Below are 17,598 nucleotides of genomic sequence, written 5' to 3' on the forward strand. Positions count from 1 at the left end.
ATTAGGAAATATTTAGCTCCTAGACATCAGGCTTTGTCTGTATATGATATAGAATTACTAGCACTCATCTTTGTTGTGACCAATTGGTCACATTACTTGCTTGGCAACCACTTTGTTGTCAAGACTGATCAGAAAGCATTGAAACATTTCTTTGGATCAATATATTCACACAGACTTTCAGGTTGCTGGGATTTCTAAGTTGATGGCATTTGATTTTTCAATAGAATGCGAGAAGGGTTTAGAAAATAAAGTTGTTGATACTTTATCTAGGAAACCTGATGATGAGATTTTAGCTATTTCATTGCTTACTCCTAATGATTCCTTGTATACTTAAATCAAGGATACTTGAGGGTCTGATCCTTCACTACATGAAGTGATTACCAAACTCCAAACACAACCTTATAAATCTTACACCTGGTGCAACAATCAACTAAGGTGGAAGGGTAGACTTGTAGTAGGAAATAACTAGTAGTTGAAACAAACTATCATTGGGTTGTGGCACAATACTCCTCAAATGGGGCATTCAGGCATGGATGCTACTGTTAGAAGGGTTCAAGCACTGTTCCATTGGAAAAATCTCAATCAAGACATTAGGGATTTTATTAGCAAATGTGATAGCTGCCAAAGATATAAGTATGATGTCATCGCTTACCCAGGGTTGTTACAACCTTTGCCAGTTCCTGATGGTGTTTGGAGTGATGTGTGTCTTGATTTTATTGAGGGTTTACCCAAGTCCAGTAGTAAGGAGGTGATTCTGGTAGTAGTAGACAGGCTAAGCAAGTATGGGCATTTCATTAGTTTGCAGAATCCTTATACTGCTCAAACTGTTGCTCAAAGTTTCTTAGACAATGTGTTTAAGTTGTATGGTATGCCAGTTACTATAACTAGTGACAGAGATCCTGTGTTCATGAGTGCTTTTTGGCAGGAGTGTTTTACCTTACAAGGAGTGCAATACAGATGTCAACCGCATACCATCCACAGACTGATAGTCAAACTGAAGTGCTAAACAAAACCTTAGAGACTTATTTAAGGTGCTTTTGTTCAGATAGTCCCACGGAGCGGGTCGCTACTTACCTCGGGGCGAGCGGTGGTACAATACTACCTACCATACTACTATCAAATGCACTCTATATGAAGTGTTGTATAGTCAAAAGCCCCTTATACATCTTCCTTATCTGGTAGAAGAAGCAACTACTGATATGGTGGACAGATCATTAACTGCAAGAGAAGTTGTTATTTGTCACGACCCAACCCCGTAGGCCGTGACTAGTGCCCGAGCTAGACACTCGTATACATATCTGCTAGATATAGTTAACCCAAAATTAAACACAATATGGAAGCTTGCAAAGACAAGACGTTATCTCAGAACGTCACATTTAAATATGTAGGTAACCGTTCCCCGTAGTCACAACCGATTAAAAGATAACATAGTACACGAGCCGACAAGTCGTCATAACGTACGGGAACGTCCCAAATATATATACGTGCCGACAAGGTCGCCACTACATATAACATCCCAAAATATATACGCAAGCCGACAAGGTCGCATTACGTACGGAACATCCCAAAATAAGTCATATTGACACACCGAACAATATCTATATACAACCCACACATATGTTCACGTACCCTAACAGTATCAATAATGAAATACGACGGGACAGGCCCCGCCGTACCCTCGGATAAACGTAAATATACATCAAAGATTCGTACCAAAAAGTCAGGCTCCTGAACAATGGAGCACTCCAAGACACTCGAGTAGAGTCCAAGTCGGAGGATCACCAAATCGAGTATCCGTACCGCGGGCAATTTAAACGCGGCCTTCGAAGAAAGGGGGGGTCAAGACGGGATATGTACTAAGTATATAAAGCATGAAATACAATAAGGAAGATCATAATCGAAATAAAGATTTGGAGGCAAGTATGACAATCAAGGAATCACCGTATTGCAAGGCTCTTATGAGATGAAAATCATGCATAGCTATATCATATATCATATCCCACGTTATGGACTCGGTAAATAAGTCGTATACATGTATACCATGCCCGCCCCATCAGTGGGACTCGGTGCCATCATCACATCATCACATCATCATATCATCATATCATCATATACGGTACCGCCCTACAGTGAGGGACTCGGTGAACAATACGGTGAAACTCCGTGCACGAAACATACCGGCCGGGACTCGGTGAAAGATATCATGACAACATGCACGAGCAGTAGTGGTGAGTAAACCATATGCAAACTAAATCATCATCGAGACTCAATGAAATATGTAGAATAAACTAACACTGGTATCAAAGGCGATAGTCATGTTAGGTACCTTGAATGTCACTATGGACTATATCGAAATAGAGTATCAGAATCATAGGTATGTATCAAGATAATATGAAATAACTTATAGAGGTCAAGGACATTGTCGTTGTAGTAGTCTCTGAGAATAGGAGCTTTTTACATACCGACTACTATCCAACGTATAGCATCGGAGAGGCACAACAATTCTTAAGAGTTCAACATCGAAAGTGAATAAGGATCATGAATCACATTCGGAACTTATGAATAGAATTACCCCAAAGCTCATATCATACGTCACTTATATCTAAGACATGCCAAAAGAAAGAAAGGATAGCTTTACATACCTTCAACGCTTATCCGTAATACAATACGTATATCTTTGCCCGAAGTGTCTCAACCTCTATTAAAACGTTAAGAACTATAGTTAAGCTACGGAAAGGTTCAAAACGTATTCCAACGTTAGTAGCTCATTTCTAGAAAATTAGGCGGCATTTCCCTTATAGTCAAACCAACTACATAACAACCAAGTCAACATCAACAACCACGTGTTCAAGTACTATATCAAGTCTAGCCAAGACAAGATTCGAGAATACCCTGAGACATTTCCGCACTATTCCAAATCACCCCACACATTACACATTCGATAATAATCAACATAACGACTACGACATATTCAAATTACTTCGATAATCTATAGTCGCACACTTCATCGAAACGACCTTATAACAAATTTCAACCATTATAACAACACAATGTATAATCTTAACTATACTTAATCTTCCAATTCGACAAAGAATAACAACATGCCCAAAAACAGCCCCCTAATTAACAACATAGAAATGCCCGATAATCTCACGAACGTTTACAAATACACCAAGCAAACCATATACGCTTCTTATACATTATCTCATACACTCTTTTCATCCAAATTTGCGAATCATGTCAACATATACACGACAACAACATCAATTATTCATATGCAAGAAAACTACCTTAATATCACAATAAGTCCTTACAACGACCCAAAACAAATACAACTTCAACTTTAACCCTTTTATTCCTTCACTCTCATCATATAATCCATGACAACAACAACCACAATGCTAATTAAATTAATTCACCATTTCTAATTAGAACAACCCCTACACGGTCCAAACGAAACCTTAACATTAACATATACAATTCCTTCACTTTTAACACATAATCCATAACATTAATAACAATAACAACAATCAAACCCAACCTAATTTGAACAACTCCAATTCTGTCCAATTTACAACACCAACGAAATCATGCCATTTTCTTACTTCCAATTCCACTTAATACAACTTAATCCCTCCATTACAACATCATTAACTTCAATTTCATAACAAAAGAAGAAGTCTTACCTCAATTTAATTTGGACAGATTGTACCACTTCTTCTTCTCCAACTCAAATTCCAATGTTGCTGACTCCTTTGGGACCTTTTGAACACTTTTATGGAGTTGTAATTCTCCTTCTCTTCAAAATTTAGGGCTGGTCGTGAACGATGAGCGAGTGGCCGTCGTGGTGGTTATCTCTCTAAATCGTTGTGAAGATGAATTACGAGATGCTTTGTCATCAACTAATTTATATATGCTACCAGCCATGATGACAAGTGTCCCACTATGCATGCTACCATTCATGATCAGATTTTAATTATTATGCTTGGTAGGACCCACTTAATACACTAATTAGGCTAATTAATCCTTAATCCCCACTTAATAATCTAATCATGGTTAATTAACCCCTAATCTCCACTAATATTTCTATACCAATTAAAATTTATAAGCAATTCGTGCACCAATTAAAATCGGGGTTTAAAAGTCCTTGTCTCATATCCCAGAATAATCTTGTCCTTGAACTTATCTCGATTAGCCTAAAAATATTCCAATGTACAAAAATACGGGATATAACATTATTTAACTTCTGAAGTTTCATATTGAAAGGGCTCAACTGAGAATGAAGGATTTAGCTAATAAACACAAATCTGATAGGGCTTGCATTTCAGTGGCAACTAGACCCTTCAATAAGCTTGCGGCCAAGTATTTTGGTCCCTACCTTGTTGATGCTAAGATTGGTATTGTAGCATACAAGCTTCTGATGCCAGCTGATGTTTTAATTCATCCAGTTTTCCATATCTCTCAACTGAAAAAGTGTCATGAAGTACCTCATTCTACCAACCACCCACCAGTGTTTCATTTATCCAGTCCTTATTGTCCTAATCTGGATTCTGTGCTAGAAAGAAGATTGGTAAAAAAAGGGCAACAAGACTTTTTGTCAAGTTTTAGTTAAGTGGAGTGGAATGGATCTTTGAACAAGCAACTTAGGAGTATCTAACTGAGCTGCAACATATATTTCCTACTTTTCATCCTTGAGGTCAAGGATGTTCTTTAGAGAGGGGTATTGATGCACGTTTAGGACTGGGTGAAGTAGTTAAAGAGTTAGTTAGATATTTCCCAGAGCAGTTGAGCTGGCCAGTTATGTTGATTGTATAAATACCCACTGTAATTGAGAATTAACATGCATTGATTGTGATAATAAAATCTTCTTCTCTCTCTTCTATATCATTCTTACTTAGCTATAATCTCGGATTACTTCCCTGACCTAGCCATCATCTTCCTCGAGTTCACTCCTGGATTAACAACTATACATTTCAATTTGATTGTGCATCAATGGTTGTATATAATATGACTTTCTTTCCTCTATTTATAGCATAGATAAAAATATATGAAAAGAATGTAAACATGACATTAAGCATTTGAGACCACGTGGGAAGATAATAGGTGGTCATAGAGGTGTGATACATACAAACGAATAGTGGGGATTATGCATGTAAGTGGAATTAGTGCTTAGTTATGGGCATCCACCCTAATATGTAAGATATTTAATGACATTTCTTTTATTTTCACCAATTTTTAACTCTCTCAGCCGCTCTCTCGTTGCTTTGCTTGCCAGTTGTTGGCCTTTATTTCCGGTCATTCGAATCACCAAAAAAGAAATCAAAAACCCACAAACCACCCCCTCCCCTTTCTTGTCTCTACAAACGTAGAGAAGAAGAAAAAACATCAGGTAAATTCAACAAAAAGAACATTATTACTATATTTTAAAGGAAAACTTTATGAATTTCGGTTGCTTTTCTTTATGGCTACTATTATTATATTTTTGAATGAGTTGTGTTTTCTTCTTTAACCCTTTTTCTCATTATCAGTTTATTCCTCTCTCTCCTTTTTTTTTTGGATCTGGGTTTTTCAAGAGTTAATTGTATTTTTGTTTGTTGGGATGGCTATGGATGACAATTTCCATAGGCAAGGACTAGGGGTAAGATTTTCAGCGACTTTTCAACTTGAACCTTTGTTTTGTTTTTAAGAGATTTTATTTGGGAGATAATTTTGAATTTGACAAGTTTGTTTGTATAGGGTATCGTATTGACGATTTGCTATCAGTTTCTTCCTCTCCTTGTTTCATGTCCCCTTACTTCTGCTTGAATATGGGGAAATTTGGCCATCTTAGGAAATATTTTATTCGAAAGCATTAACATGTTTTTCTGCTTCTTTTATTATCAATAATCTACTTCTTTGGCTGAAAAAAGTAAGTTCTTTTTGTTGGTGGGGGGGGTTTATACTTGTTTTCCGGTTCCATTTGTTATTGTGACAAAAAGTGTATATTAAGTTCAGTTGAGATGTCTTAGAGCAAGAATGCTGCATATATAGCCTTGAAATGAAGATCATTCAACTTCATCTTTGATGATATCCGGTTAGCATTCAACTTCATCTTTGGTTATAATGGGTTTTGGTTTTGGAATGTCTAATGGTTTGAAGAGTTTCAAAGTAATTCAATAAACAGATGGTATGCAGTTTTCCTGTGGAAATATCTCGGAATCAATTGGTTTATGTGTTAAGGCATGCATGCTATGATAAAATTGCATTAGTACTGAGCTATTCTTATGCTTTACTTACTTCACAGGCACATGCACCTCCTGGTTATTTTGTACGCTTGGAGAACGGAAGGGCTAAAGACGATCTTTATTTAAGTAAGAGACTAAGGATGAGAAGGTGGTTCTGTTGCACCTGCAAAGTAGAGGAGTCTGACCCATCACATGAAAACGAGCTCCAGAAAAGCCCTAAGAACAATGCTGATGGTATGTTGATCTTGTTTGTGCTATGTTACATCAGAGTCAGACGAAACAGAAGTTTATCTCATTAACGACGTCGTCGTTAATGAGATAAACTTATAATACTTTGGAGATTCAGTCAGCATCATTATCCCATGTCGTCGTTCTCTGACCAGTGTCTTTAGAAGTACTAAAAGCAGCTAGATAATGAGAGGTGTTTTCCGCAGTGGTGATGCCCGTTTGGTGGTCAGTCTCTTTATACATCCAGTCTTGTGTTATAAGTTCTTCCTGAGCCATTATGTGTAGTAATGTGAGAAGTGGGAGAAGAAATTTTCATTTGTTTTTATAAGTAAAGGTATTAATATAAATTCAGTACCTACAGCAAAGCTAGATTGTAAAGATGGAGAATTGTCCCTGCATGTATTTGGTGGTCTATCTGGAAAGAGAGGAGCTCCAGATGTTTTGAGAACAAGGAAAACTCAGTACAAAAGATGAAGTCGAATAGGATTTTGCCTTTTTGTTTTTGATGTAGTCAGAATCTCACAAATGATACTATCTCTGTGGTTGATGTTTTAGATTCTCTATAAGGCTGCGGATTAGTTTTTCTTTCTCAGCTTACACTTGTAAATATGGTTTCAGTACAACCCATGTACTGGTTTGGCTCCTAAATATACATAAAATATCTCGTTTATCGAACAACCCTGACATGACAAATAGATTATGCAAGTACAGCAACAAAAAGCAAAAAGCTCATGAATTGTCCGGGCATATGTAATAAAACTAAAATCTTCTATAATCTCCTTCCCCCCCCCCCCCCCCCAAAAAAAAAAAAACAAATTACATTTAGCTAGCTATCAGGTATGCATGTTAGACCACACATTGAATGTGGAGGATAATGCCTTGCACTTTTGGTAGCATGATGAAGATATGTAATGAGCTTAAATGAAGTAGTGAAGATTCATATTGCCGATCGCAACTTGTTTGGGACTGAGGCGTAGTTATTATTGTTGTTGTATACTTGTGAAATGAGTTCTACTGTGATAATGGGCCAAGTTATATGTTTTAATCCTTTCCCTCATTATGCACATCAGGATATCAGAAAGGGACAAAAGCATCAGTCCCTGCGAAGGTTGAAGTGCAAAAAGCAATACCAACTATAGAGGTCCCTGCATTATCTTTCGATGAACTAAAAGAGGAAACTGACAATTTTGGATCGAAGGCATTAATTGGTGAAGGATCTTATGGAAGAGTATACTATGCCAATCTAAACAATGGCAAAGCCGTGGCTGTGAAAAAGCTTGATGTTTCATCTGAGCCTGAGACTAATGTTGACTTCCTGCGCCAGGTAACTGTATTGTCTTAATGTAATTTTTCCTTGCTGCTTCCGTGTCCTATCATACAAAGACCCCACTGATATTTATTTGCTTTTTCCTCTTAAGGTCTCTATGGTTTCAAGATTGAAGCATGAAAATCTGGTGGAGTTGCTTGGTTACTGTGTGGAAGGGAACCTTCGTGTATTAGCTTACGAGTTCGCGACGATGGGTTCCTTGCATGATGTTCTGCATGGTATAAGAATATGTCATTTGAATGAGATAGAAAATTATTAGATTAATTAAAAGGTGAATATGTGGTATATATGCTTTCTGATTGTATGTACACTTGCAGGCAGGAAAGGAGTACAAGGGGCACAACCTGGACCCACACTTGATTGGATGCAACGTGTAAAAATTGCTGTTGATGCTGCAAGGGGCCTTGAGTATTTGCATGAGAAGGTCCAGCCTCCAATAATACATAGGGATATTAGATCAAGCAATGTCCTCCTCTTTGAAGACTACAAAGCAAAAATTGCTGATTTTAATCTGTCAAATCAGTCTCCTGACATGGCTGCTCGTCTTCATTCTACACGAGTTTTGGGAACATTTGGTTATCATGCACCAGAGTAATGTCTTGCACCTTACTCTTCTTTGAGTAATCTGTACTTATCGAAGTGGTCTAATGTCTTTTTTGTATTTTGAACAATATTGATCCCATTGCTTCTTGCAACATGCTGCTGAATTTTATGTTCTTTTTAGGTATCTAGATTAAGTTTCTAAGTTTCTTTCCAAATAGGTATATCCTGGATCAGAAATATTCAATTTAAATGGGAAAACAAACTAATAGGAATGCGTGTGATCTGTGGGAATATGATGGTGAAACAGTATGTCAAAGTTTATATGCTTTGTATCTTTAGCTAAGCATTTGAAACTGTAGTTCTGTAGGACAAACCATAAGACGTCAGATTGCTTTTGATATTTATTCCTATATAAGCACATTGACACACACACACACACACACACACACACATTATATGTGTTAATTATGATGGAGGTCTTGGCGTCAAGGTGCATTTGTTAGAAATTATAGATTCAATACATCTGCCAAAAAATTCAGGATTAAGGGTATGGTGTCAAAGAATAGTCATGCTACCGTCTATATCTCTCATTTGAAAAAATTAAAAAACTCATTATGGTGTTGTTCTCCAAGATGTCTTCTTTTCAATCTCAATCTTCGGTCTTGACAGTATCCTTGAAATTTTAAATAAGGATATAAATACTGTATATACTAAATTCTGTAGTGGTATAGTAGACATGCTATTTCTCACCTTAGACCACTAGACCATGAAAGTTAGGATCTATATGTACACTTAACAAAGCTCTCTATGTTCAGTGTTTATCAGGGATATGTAACTGTCATCTGCTGTAAACTTAAAGGCACTAACATGCAGTGTTCTAAAAGGAGCCTTAGTGTACTATCAATTTAAGAACTTATGTGGCTTTGGTGTAAGCACCAAGAATTGCGGATGAGATTATGCTGTGATAACGAGTGCAATAACAATAAAGCTTCAGCCCCAAACAAGTCGGGGTTGTCTATATGAATCCTTGTTGACCATGTTTCTACATTTAAATTCATCTAAGGCGAACATTATTCTAAATAAAAAATAAAAAGTAATAGAAGTTCTCTTTATTTCTGCCAGCATAAACAACTCTATAAGGAATAAAAGACTCCTAAAATGCATAGCTCTGAAAGTAAACGTACTAACATGACTAACACATATCCCAACTAATTGGTATCACCTATATAGATCCTTTTCTTTAATCAAGCCCTATCTTTCGCCAAATCTGCATGGGTTCTCAGAGACAGTACGTCTTTTGAGAGAAATTCCTATACACCGTTTCATCTGGAGGTCAATGCGGGACATGGCCAAACCATCTCTAGCGTGCTTCTCGTGTATTATCCTAAATATATGTGCTACCTGCACCTTCAAGAAAATATGATTGTTTTTTATCTTATTTTGTCTTGTATGACCGCAAAGCGTTTAGGATACGCATATTTAAGTAAGAAGGTCTAATATAAATTCTTTGTAGTGATTGAACTTCAACTCCCAAAATGATTGTTTTTGACTTTTTGTTGTCCCCCATGGTAGATTTAGTAGATTGTGCGTTCTGTGAGCTCAGTAATAGCCTTTAGGCGATCGGATTTTGCAAAATTTGTTATGCTTTTACCAAAATGTTTACTAAACTTGGCCCCAAGCTCTTTGATCTAGTGGTAAGAGCCCAGCACGTGATGTATGTGATAGGTGCATCACCGGTTCGATCGCCGCTGTAGACAATGCTTGGTATTTGATTAGAGAAGGGTAGAGGGGTGGACTCATTATTCACCGAGTTTCGAGCAGTGCGTCCCTACTAAACGTTACTGAGATTTGTGGTGGGATGTTGGGATATGCTTTTTGTGCAAAATAGACATAAGCATAAAGAATATTAACAAGCTTTTATTTGTCATCTTTCTGTAGAAAAACCAGGCTTGTTAGGTTTTGTTCTTTGAAATTGCCTGAATTTTGAAGCTTTATTATTTAAGGAGGTTTGCTTCATAACAGTAGTTGTCTACTAAGGTACCTAAAGTTTTGGTACAAAACTTAATGACTGATATGAGATTTTAATTTGTTGCATGTTGTGTCAGATCCTATTTTAACCAAGTTGAGGTCTATGTCATCGTGTCACATTCTTTCCGCTGTTTATTAGTGGCGAAGTTCTTTAGACATTCGTTGTTTTGAAGATTTTTATCTCAACCCAACTTTCCAAAAATGTTTACAGATACGCAATGACAGGACAATTGACACAAAAGAGCGATGTGTATAGCTTTGGGGTGGTTCTTCTTGAACTTTTGACGGGAAGAAAACCTGTAGATCACACCATGCCTCGTGGACAACAGAGCTTGGTTACTTGGGTGAGCATTGCATTTTGCACGAAATGGCATGTTTAGTTTCTGGTATTTCTTCTCATTTTGTTCACCTTCCCCTCGTTTGTTTAGGTAACAATTATTTTATATTCTATATCTTTGTAATGCTTGTAGGCTACTCCGAGACTAAGTGAAGATAAGGTTAAGCAATGCATCGATCCAAAGCTGAAAGAAGTTCCTGGAAAAGGAGTTGCTAAGGTTTCTTCCCTTCCCCTCGCTGATGTCTTTTTTTTTTTTTTTTTTGGTTGGTAGAAGCTCCCCCTACCTTCAGTAAAATAAAGGATTTAACAACCCTCCCCCACCCAACACCCCAAACAAAAAATTGAAAGATCATAAAAGTATCTAACAAGTCTAGTTTGCTCAATTCAGTTGGCGGCTGTTGCAGCACTGTGCGTACAATATGAGGCTGAGTTCCGTCCTAATATGAGTATTGTTGTCAAAGCTCTTCAACCACTGTTAAAGGCACCTGCTCCTGCTCCTGCTCCTGCTCCTGAGTCATAGGGGCTGTAGTTTCATTTGCACATTTCATATACACTTTGAGTTTGATCATGCGAGAATTTCTTTTCAAGTGGATAAAGATCATTTTTTCATTTTTCCCCCCTCTTGTCTCTGGTTTGTTGCCTGTCATGTTAAATTATGGGAGTGCTTTCGAGGTTTACTCTAAAACTGGGTTTCGGTTATTTCTTGGTTTTTTCTTTTCTTTACTTTTGTGGTCTATCCCCGTATCAATTTGTGTATCATAATTTATTTTATGGATTGAATGATGAACATCTAGTTTGATGTCAAGGTTAGTGTCCGTTTTCTGTATGAGTTAAAGTTTGGTGCACCGTCAGTGTATCATTTTTCTACACAATCATGTAATTTTAACCTGCTATAATAGGTCACCAACTTTCTCCTAATTTTTGTCTCTCTACATTTACACACTGAATTTTTCTTTATTCTCTCACATCCCATCCCTTCCCTTCAATTTCTGGATCTATTTTTTCTTTATCCCCTCTCTCTCTTCCCTTCAACTTCTCTGTCTTCATCTCCTGATTAATCGATGGGGTTTCTTTCCTTGCTTCTTCTACCACCGTAAGCTTTTGTTTTCCTTCAAATGCTCCTTTGGTTTATTCTAAATGTTAGTAATTAACAATTACAGTAACAAGCTTTGTAAACACTTACTGAAAAGTAACAGTTATTCGAAGCTTTCTCTTGACAAAATATTCAACACTAAAAAAATTTTAATTCATAAAGTTTTATTCCAGCAATTTAAAGAAACAATAGCCCTTCAAATGCTTGTAGATGGAAAAAAATCCAAAATTTGGTAATGAGAACTTGCTGTTAGACAAGAAGAGGTTTCCCAAAGTTTAGAATATATAAGCTGTTTAAAGAGTTACTTATTACAAAGTTCACAATGTTTGAAGGGTTAAAGAATTCTTCATCAATGATCTTGAGAGGAAAAAAAGGTCAAAACTGTAACAGCTTTGAGAAGGAAATAATTTGTTTATCCCTAAAACTAGGAACCAATTTTGGTTAGAGTACAAGTAGGATTGAACTTTCCTTAATGTTAATTAGTCTTCCATAAATTACAGTTTCATTAATTAAAAGAAAAAAGGTAACCATATTTACTTTAAAAAGTTACTATATTTACCTTCAAAATTACCAAATGAGATATCTCTTCCCATCTGACCTCCCATTTTCAAAGTACCCCTATATTGTCGATTTGAGTGTTCATTGATTTTGTTGGTTTATATAGACATTTCAATATGTCACATCTGGTACTGCTTTAACATAACATTGTATAGCTTTTTGCAGTAGTATTAAGGTAACTAAGTAGGATAATCGTCTAACCAACACTGGCCAAGCGAACATTTCTTTTTGATAAAATAATAAAGTTTTACTAAATGAGACAAACGCCTGTATAGAAGAACTAAAAAATCTACAAAAGACATTGTTTTTATTTCTCAACAAATAGAACAAGTTGTCTCCTAACCTTTCACATTTCTCACAGGACTATGTGTTATATCCTTGATATTTTCAATTCTCCATCTATGTATCTTTTTATAATATACAACAACAACAAGCCCAGTATAGTCCCACCATGTGGGGGTGGGAGGGAGTAGAGTGCATGCAGACCTAACCCCACCTCGAAAGGTAGGCGATCGCTTCCGAAAGACCCCGGCTCAAGAGAGAGGAGAAGAGAGGAAGACAAGAGGAAAAACAAGACAAAAGGTCGGATAGGAAAAGCATATCGAAAACAATATGATAACACGAATACCAAAAGCGAGAAAGTCATGGTAGAATAGTCCGGGAAGAAAGGAGCATTAACTACTATAGATAAATAAAATAATCAAAGTACAACGGCCCAACAGATATAAGCAGCAATCAAATGCATAAACCAAAAGTCAATAAACAGATGAGCGAAACTGCAACTACTATGGTGAAAGGGTAAGCCACCTAGCCTTCTATCCTAATCTGAGTCCTCCACAACCTCCTATCTAAGGTCATGTCCTCGGTAGTGAAACTCCGTGCCATATCTTGTCTAATCACCTCTCCCCAATACTTCTTTCGGCCTCCCTTACCTCTCCCGAAACCATCCATAGCCAACCTCTCACACCTCCGCACGGAGGAGCATCTCTCTGTCTCTCTCTTCACATGCCCAAACCATCTCAGCCTCGCTTCCCGCATCTTGTCCTCCACCGATGCCACTCCCACCTTGTCTCGAATATCTTCATTCCTAATTCTATCCCTCCTAGTGTGTCCACACATCCACCGCAGCATTCGCATTTCCGCGACTTTCATCTTCTGAACGTGACATTTCGACCGGCCAACACTTCGCTCCATACAATAAAGTCGGTCTAACCACCACTTTGTAGAACTTGCCTTTAAGTTTTGGAGGCACTTTCTTATCACACAAAGACTCGAGGCGAGTCTCCATTTCATCCACCCGCACCAATACGATGTGAAACATCGTCGTCGATATCCCCATCTCCCTGTATAATAGACCCAAGGTACCTGAAACTTCCTTTCTTTTGAATGGCCTGGGTACCAAGCCTCACTTTTTATAATATATATAATATTTATTGTTCTTAACTTAGATATTTATATATTTTTATTTAAGGTCATAAACATTATAAGTAAAATAATCTTTTATGAATTTGTCAATATAATGGAATGTTCGCAAAATAATCTATATAAGTTTAAATAAAGTTTCAACACAATCAGTAAAACACTTAGTAAAAATAGATTACACAGTATAAAATACTTAAAACCAGTAAACTACGAAGCGCAAAATGAATAAACAATGTTGAAAAAATAAAAATATTTTCGAATATAATCGAGCCCACTTAGTTCAAAGTGTGTCCTTAAGGAAATTATTCCCCTCACTACTCGAGGTTGATGGAATATCCCCTCGGGATAGAACGATTATCTTACCGTAATAGTAGTATTCCAAATTCGGGTGCGGCGAACCACTCAACGGCGATTGTATCACAGTAATAAAACAAGAGAGTTTTGGAGAGAAAGGTTTTATTTTGTTTTTTAGCGCGTAAAAATTCGTTATGAATTCTGGAACAAATCAGGAATTTATAGCAGTTGGAGGTACTGATTCTGAATGTTTACAACCATTCAGATCAGTCATGTCACGCCCCGAACCATGGCCTGGGCGAAACACGCCACTCGGTGCCATACTGCATGTGACCGAGCGAACCACATGGTTTACCGAATCATCATGAGGCATACATGAGCGGAAATATAGCATGAACGTGATGAGCTTTTATAAAACATGAGATGTCATAATAATTTAATGAAACACTTGTTTAAATCATAAATGCGAAATAACATGAGTTGAGCCAAAGATGGCTAAACACCTTGCATGTCTAACATAACTAAACCGACTAGTCTATGAAACCTCTAATCATGAATCTTGATCGGAAAACGTACTTGCGGGACAAGGCTCTCCAAAGATACCTTTAAATGCATGACTAGTAAAATAAAGATAACTGACTAAACCCCGAACAAGATGGGGCTCACCAATGAGCTGATACGAGCAAATCCTACTGAGCAGATGCGGCGTCCTGTAAATACGTACCTGCATCGTGAAATGCAGGCCCCCGGGCAATAAAAGGGACGTCAAACATTGAATGTACCGGTATGTAAAGCAACCGAATGAAATAACATGGGACATAAAGTAATAAAGATAAGAACCGAACGTGAAACTCGAAACCTCGTTATGAGCATGAACATGAATACATATATAATATAAAGCATGAGTAAAAATATCATAAGTAGGGAGAGCAATAACTTATAACCGATACATGGTCCGGTGCTTGCGTCCCGCCGCGGGGAACACTACCTTGCCAGGGAACATGAGATTTAATAAAATATGAAAGGATCAAATATTATGAGATATCGTCCGGGACATGGGTGGAACGATCCTCATCCTACGGTGGCTACGTAGTTTCGTAAGCTATCCAAGCCTTCCTCGGTAATTAAAACAACTCCCAAAAACTTGAACATGTAAAATAAGTGGCACTTGTCGTCCACGGTTTTCATGAATATAACTTGCTTGTATATGGATATCATGAATCATAGCTTACTTGCATGAACTTGTAAAACATGTATAGTATTTTCTTGAAAATAGCATAATATATCATAAACTAGCATGCATGAACCCATGGAATGAGATATATGGGTTTTCATGGATTACGGATGGATTCTCAATAATCATAAAGAAATATTAAGAACTCAATGGTGGAATTATAACAATTCATACATAGTATAATCATGGACTTGGACCTAGGGTTATCATGAGCATGGTATAGAAACCCTAGTTTTAGTAGAGAATCATAATTTATGGATTATGAGGCGTGGGAAGAAACAATGATGTTCCCACACGTAGATAGTAACTCTACATACCTGGTAATGCTCCAAACTTGAATCAAAGACTTTAACTTTGAAGAAGATTTCCAAAATCTTGAATTCTTGAACCTTGAGATGGGTTTTCTTGAAAACCTTAGGTTAGGGATGATGATTTCTTGTTTAGATTACAAGGATATATATTAGAATTGACTTGGAATGATTAGAGTAGGCTTACCTTGATGTTCTTGATGATGGGAGAAAATATAAGGTCGTTCTAGGGCTTGGGGGTGTGAAGAATGAAGTGAAAAAGCCTTAAAACGAAGTTTTATAACTTCATTTTCGGACCCATTTTACTCCCTATTTTACGTCCCATAAAGTTTTACGGACCGTATGTATTACCGTACATTCGTTCCAGTGATTTGGGCTTTGGGGCCAATTTTATTTGCTTGAATATACGGCCCGTATAATTTTTACGGCCCGTATATTCTACCGTATATCTGCAAAAATACTGTTTTAGTAAAATGGGCATAACTTTTTGTACAGATATCTGTTTGACCTCCATAATATACCGTTGGAAAGGTATTTCAAAGATCTACAACTTTCAAGAAGGAAATTTTCCCAAATTCCTTACAGATTTTTCCGTAATTCGACTGGAAGGCAGACGTATCAAAACTTAGCCGATTCTATAGACTTTTAAACGCCTTACTATTAGCCATATTGAGATGATCATATATCCTTGCTCTGATCTCTGATTGGCCTGGTCCTTATATCGTTAGAAATCTATTTTTACGTACTACAACTTTCATTGAGGGTACTTTCCCAAATTCCCAACTAATCAAAGAGTTATCACTGCCCGAAGTAGGCCTATCAACCATTTTCGCAAAACGTTCAAACCTTCAATTTTTCCGCTAAAACTCTAACGTTACGAGTCTAACATGAGTTCTAAGATACGAGGTGTTACAAGTCACCAGGTTTTTTATAGCACTTGGAGGTACTGATTCGAATGTTTGCAACCATTGTATCGGTCAGATGAGTTTTGGAGGAAATTCAAAAATATCCGGAAGAGAAAAACGGACCGAGTCGGTCACAAGTCGCGGTCGTGGTCGATCCGCGTTGGATGTTTTTGGTTTTTTTTTCCTATTTAATTAAATAATTAATTAATTAAATAAATAAATAATTAATTAAATAAAAAGATAATCAATCAATCGATCCGAAGCCGAAGCCGAAGCCGAGCCAAGCCGAGCGACGTCGACGATGCGAGGGGTCCTTGCCCCCTCAACCCTTTTAGCAACTAGAGAAGGTGTAATGTAATATATACACCTCTCTTTTCCTCTCTTTTTCCTATGTGGGACAAATGCTTTAACCAAAGCAAAAGGGACCTTTTACATTCCCCAAAGCAAAAGGGACCTTTTACATTCCCTTCACTTTTCATCCCATCATTTCCCATTCACCAATATCAAAACCCAACAATCCCCCACATGAATGGGGAATGCCCATAATATAAAAGAATGCGCGGACAAGTGTGATATACAAGCGAAGATTGACATTATCCGGATAAGTAGGTTTCCCTTTGAACTTTTCGTAGCGAACTTATACCGTGGGATATACTCGATCAATCGGTAGATTTGATATCTTTGAACCGTCGAACTTTGTTGTATACCTAGATAACATAAGTCACACAATCAACCCTCAACCGTTTATGGTTCTCACGGTTGTGTTCGTTTCGACCATGAACACCGGGGGGTTTCATGAGTAGAGAACGGCCTTCACCGTCATTCCCCTTTAAAGCGACTTACACTTAACACTCACATAGGTGATTTCTAAACATGTGGTCCTATAGCCACATTATCTGGTCATACACTACCAGATTTAGATAATCATTAAAAAATCTTAATGCTTTATTAACTCATTAACAAGCCATAAAGTTTTATCCTTATTTCTGAACATTGTCTTCATCCGAGAATGGGTTGAGTTATTTGACAATGTTGAACCGTCAGTCACAACTTTTTTTGATCTCCTTAAACCTAGCTCTTGGGATCTCCAGTCTTCT

At 37.3% G+C, this 17,598-nt stretch overlaps 1 protein-coding gene across 2 annotated transcripts; it reads left to right on the forward strand.

Annotated features, from left to right (window-relative positions):
* Window positions 1-5,265: 5,265 nt before the first annotated feature.
* LOC132061156 (PTI1-like tyrosine-protein kinase 2) lies at window positions 5,266-11,513 on the forward strand. 2 transcript variants are annotated; one of them, XM_059418549.1, is made up of 8 exons: window positions 5,266-5,389; window positions 6,284-6,458; window positions 7,523-7,776; window positions 7,871-7,997; window positions 8,097-8,370; window positions 10,562-10,694; window positions 10,821-10,904; window positions 11,076-11,513. In XM_059418549.1, exons 2-8 carry the CDS (start codon window positions 6,365-6,367, stop codon window positions 11,205-11,207), a joined length of 1,098 nt encoding a protein of 365 aa, XP_059274532.1. In that variant the 5' UTR covers window positions 5,266-5,389; window positions 6,284-6,364; the 3' UTR covers window positions 11,208-11,513. The 2 variants fall into 2 exon arrangements, with proteins under 2 accessions (XP_059274532.1, XP_059312611.1); XM_059456628.1 differs by lacking the exon at window positions 5,266-5,389 and adding an exon at window positions 5,430-5,638.
* The last annotated feature ends 6,085 nt before the right edge of the window (window positions 11,514-17,598 follow it).

Source organism: Lycium ferocissimum, chromosome 1 (genome assembly GCF_029784015.1).
Source record: "Lycium ferocissimum isolate CSIRO_LF1 chromosome 1, AGI_CSIRO_Lferr_CH_V1, whole genome shotgun sequence".
Lineage (NCBI taxonomy): Eukaryota > Viridiplantae > Streptophyta > Magnoliopsida > Solanales > Solanaceae > Lycium > Lycium ferocissimum.

Bases quoted from the DNA above. Each gene is read 5' to 3' on its own strand.
- LOC132061156 (XM_059456628.1), top strand. From the start codon at position 5,600: ATGGCTATGGATGACAATTTCCATAGGCAAGGACTAGGG. The intron at 5,639-6,283 runs GTAAGATTTTCA...CTTACTTCACAG, and splicing joins TCCATAGGCAAGGACTAGGG to GCACATGCACCTCCTGGTTA. The intron at 8,371-10,561 runs GTAATGTCTTGC...AAATGTTTACAG, and splicing joins TTTGGTTATCATGCACCAGA to ATACGCAATGACAGGACAAT.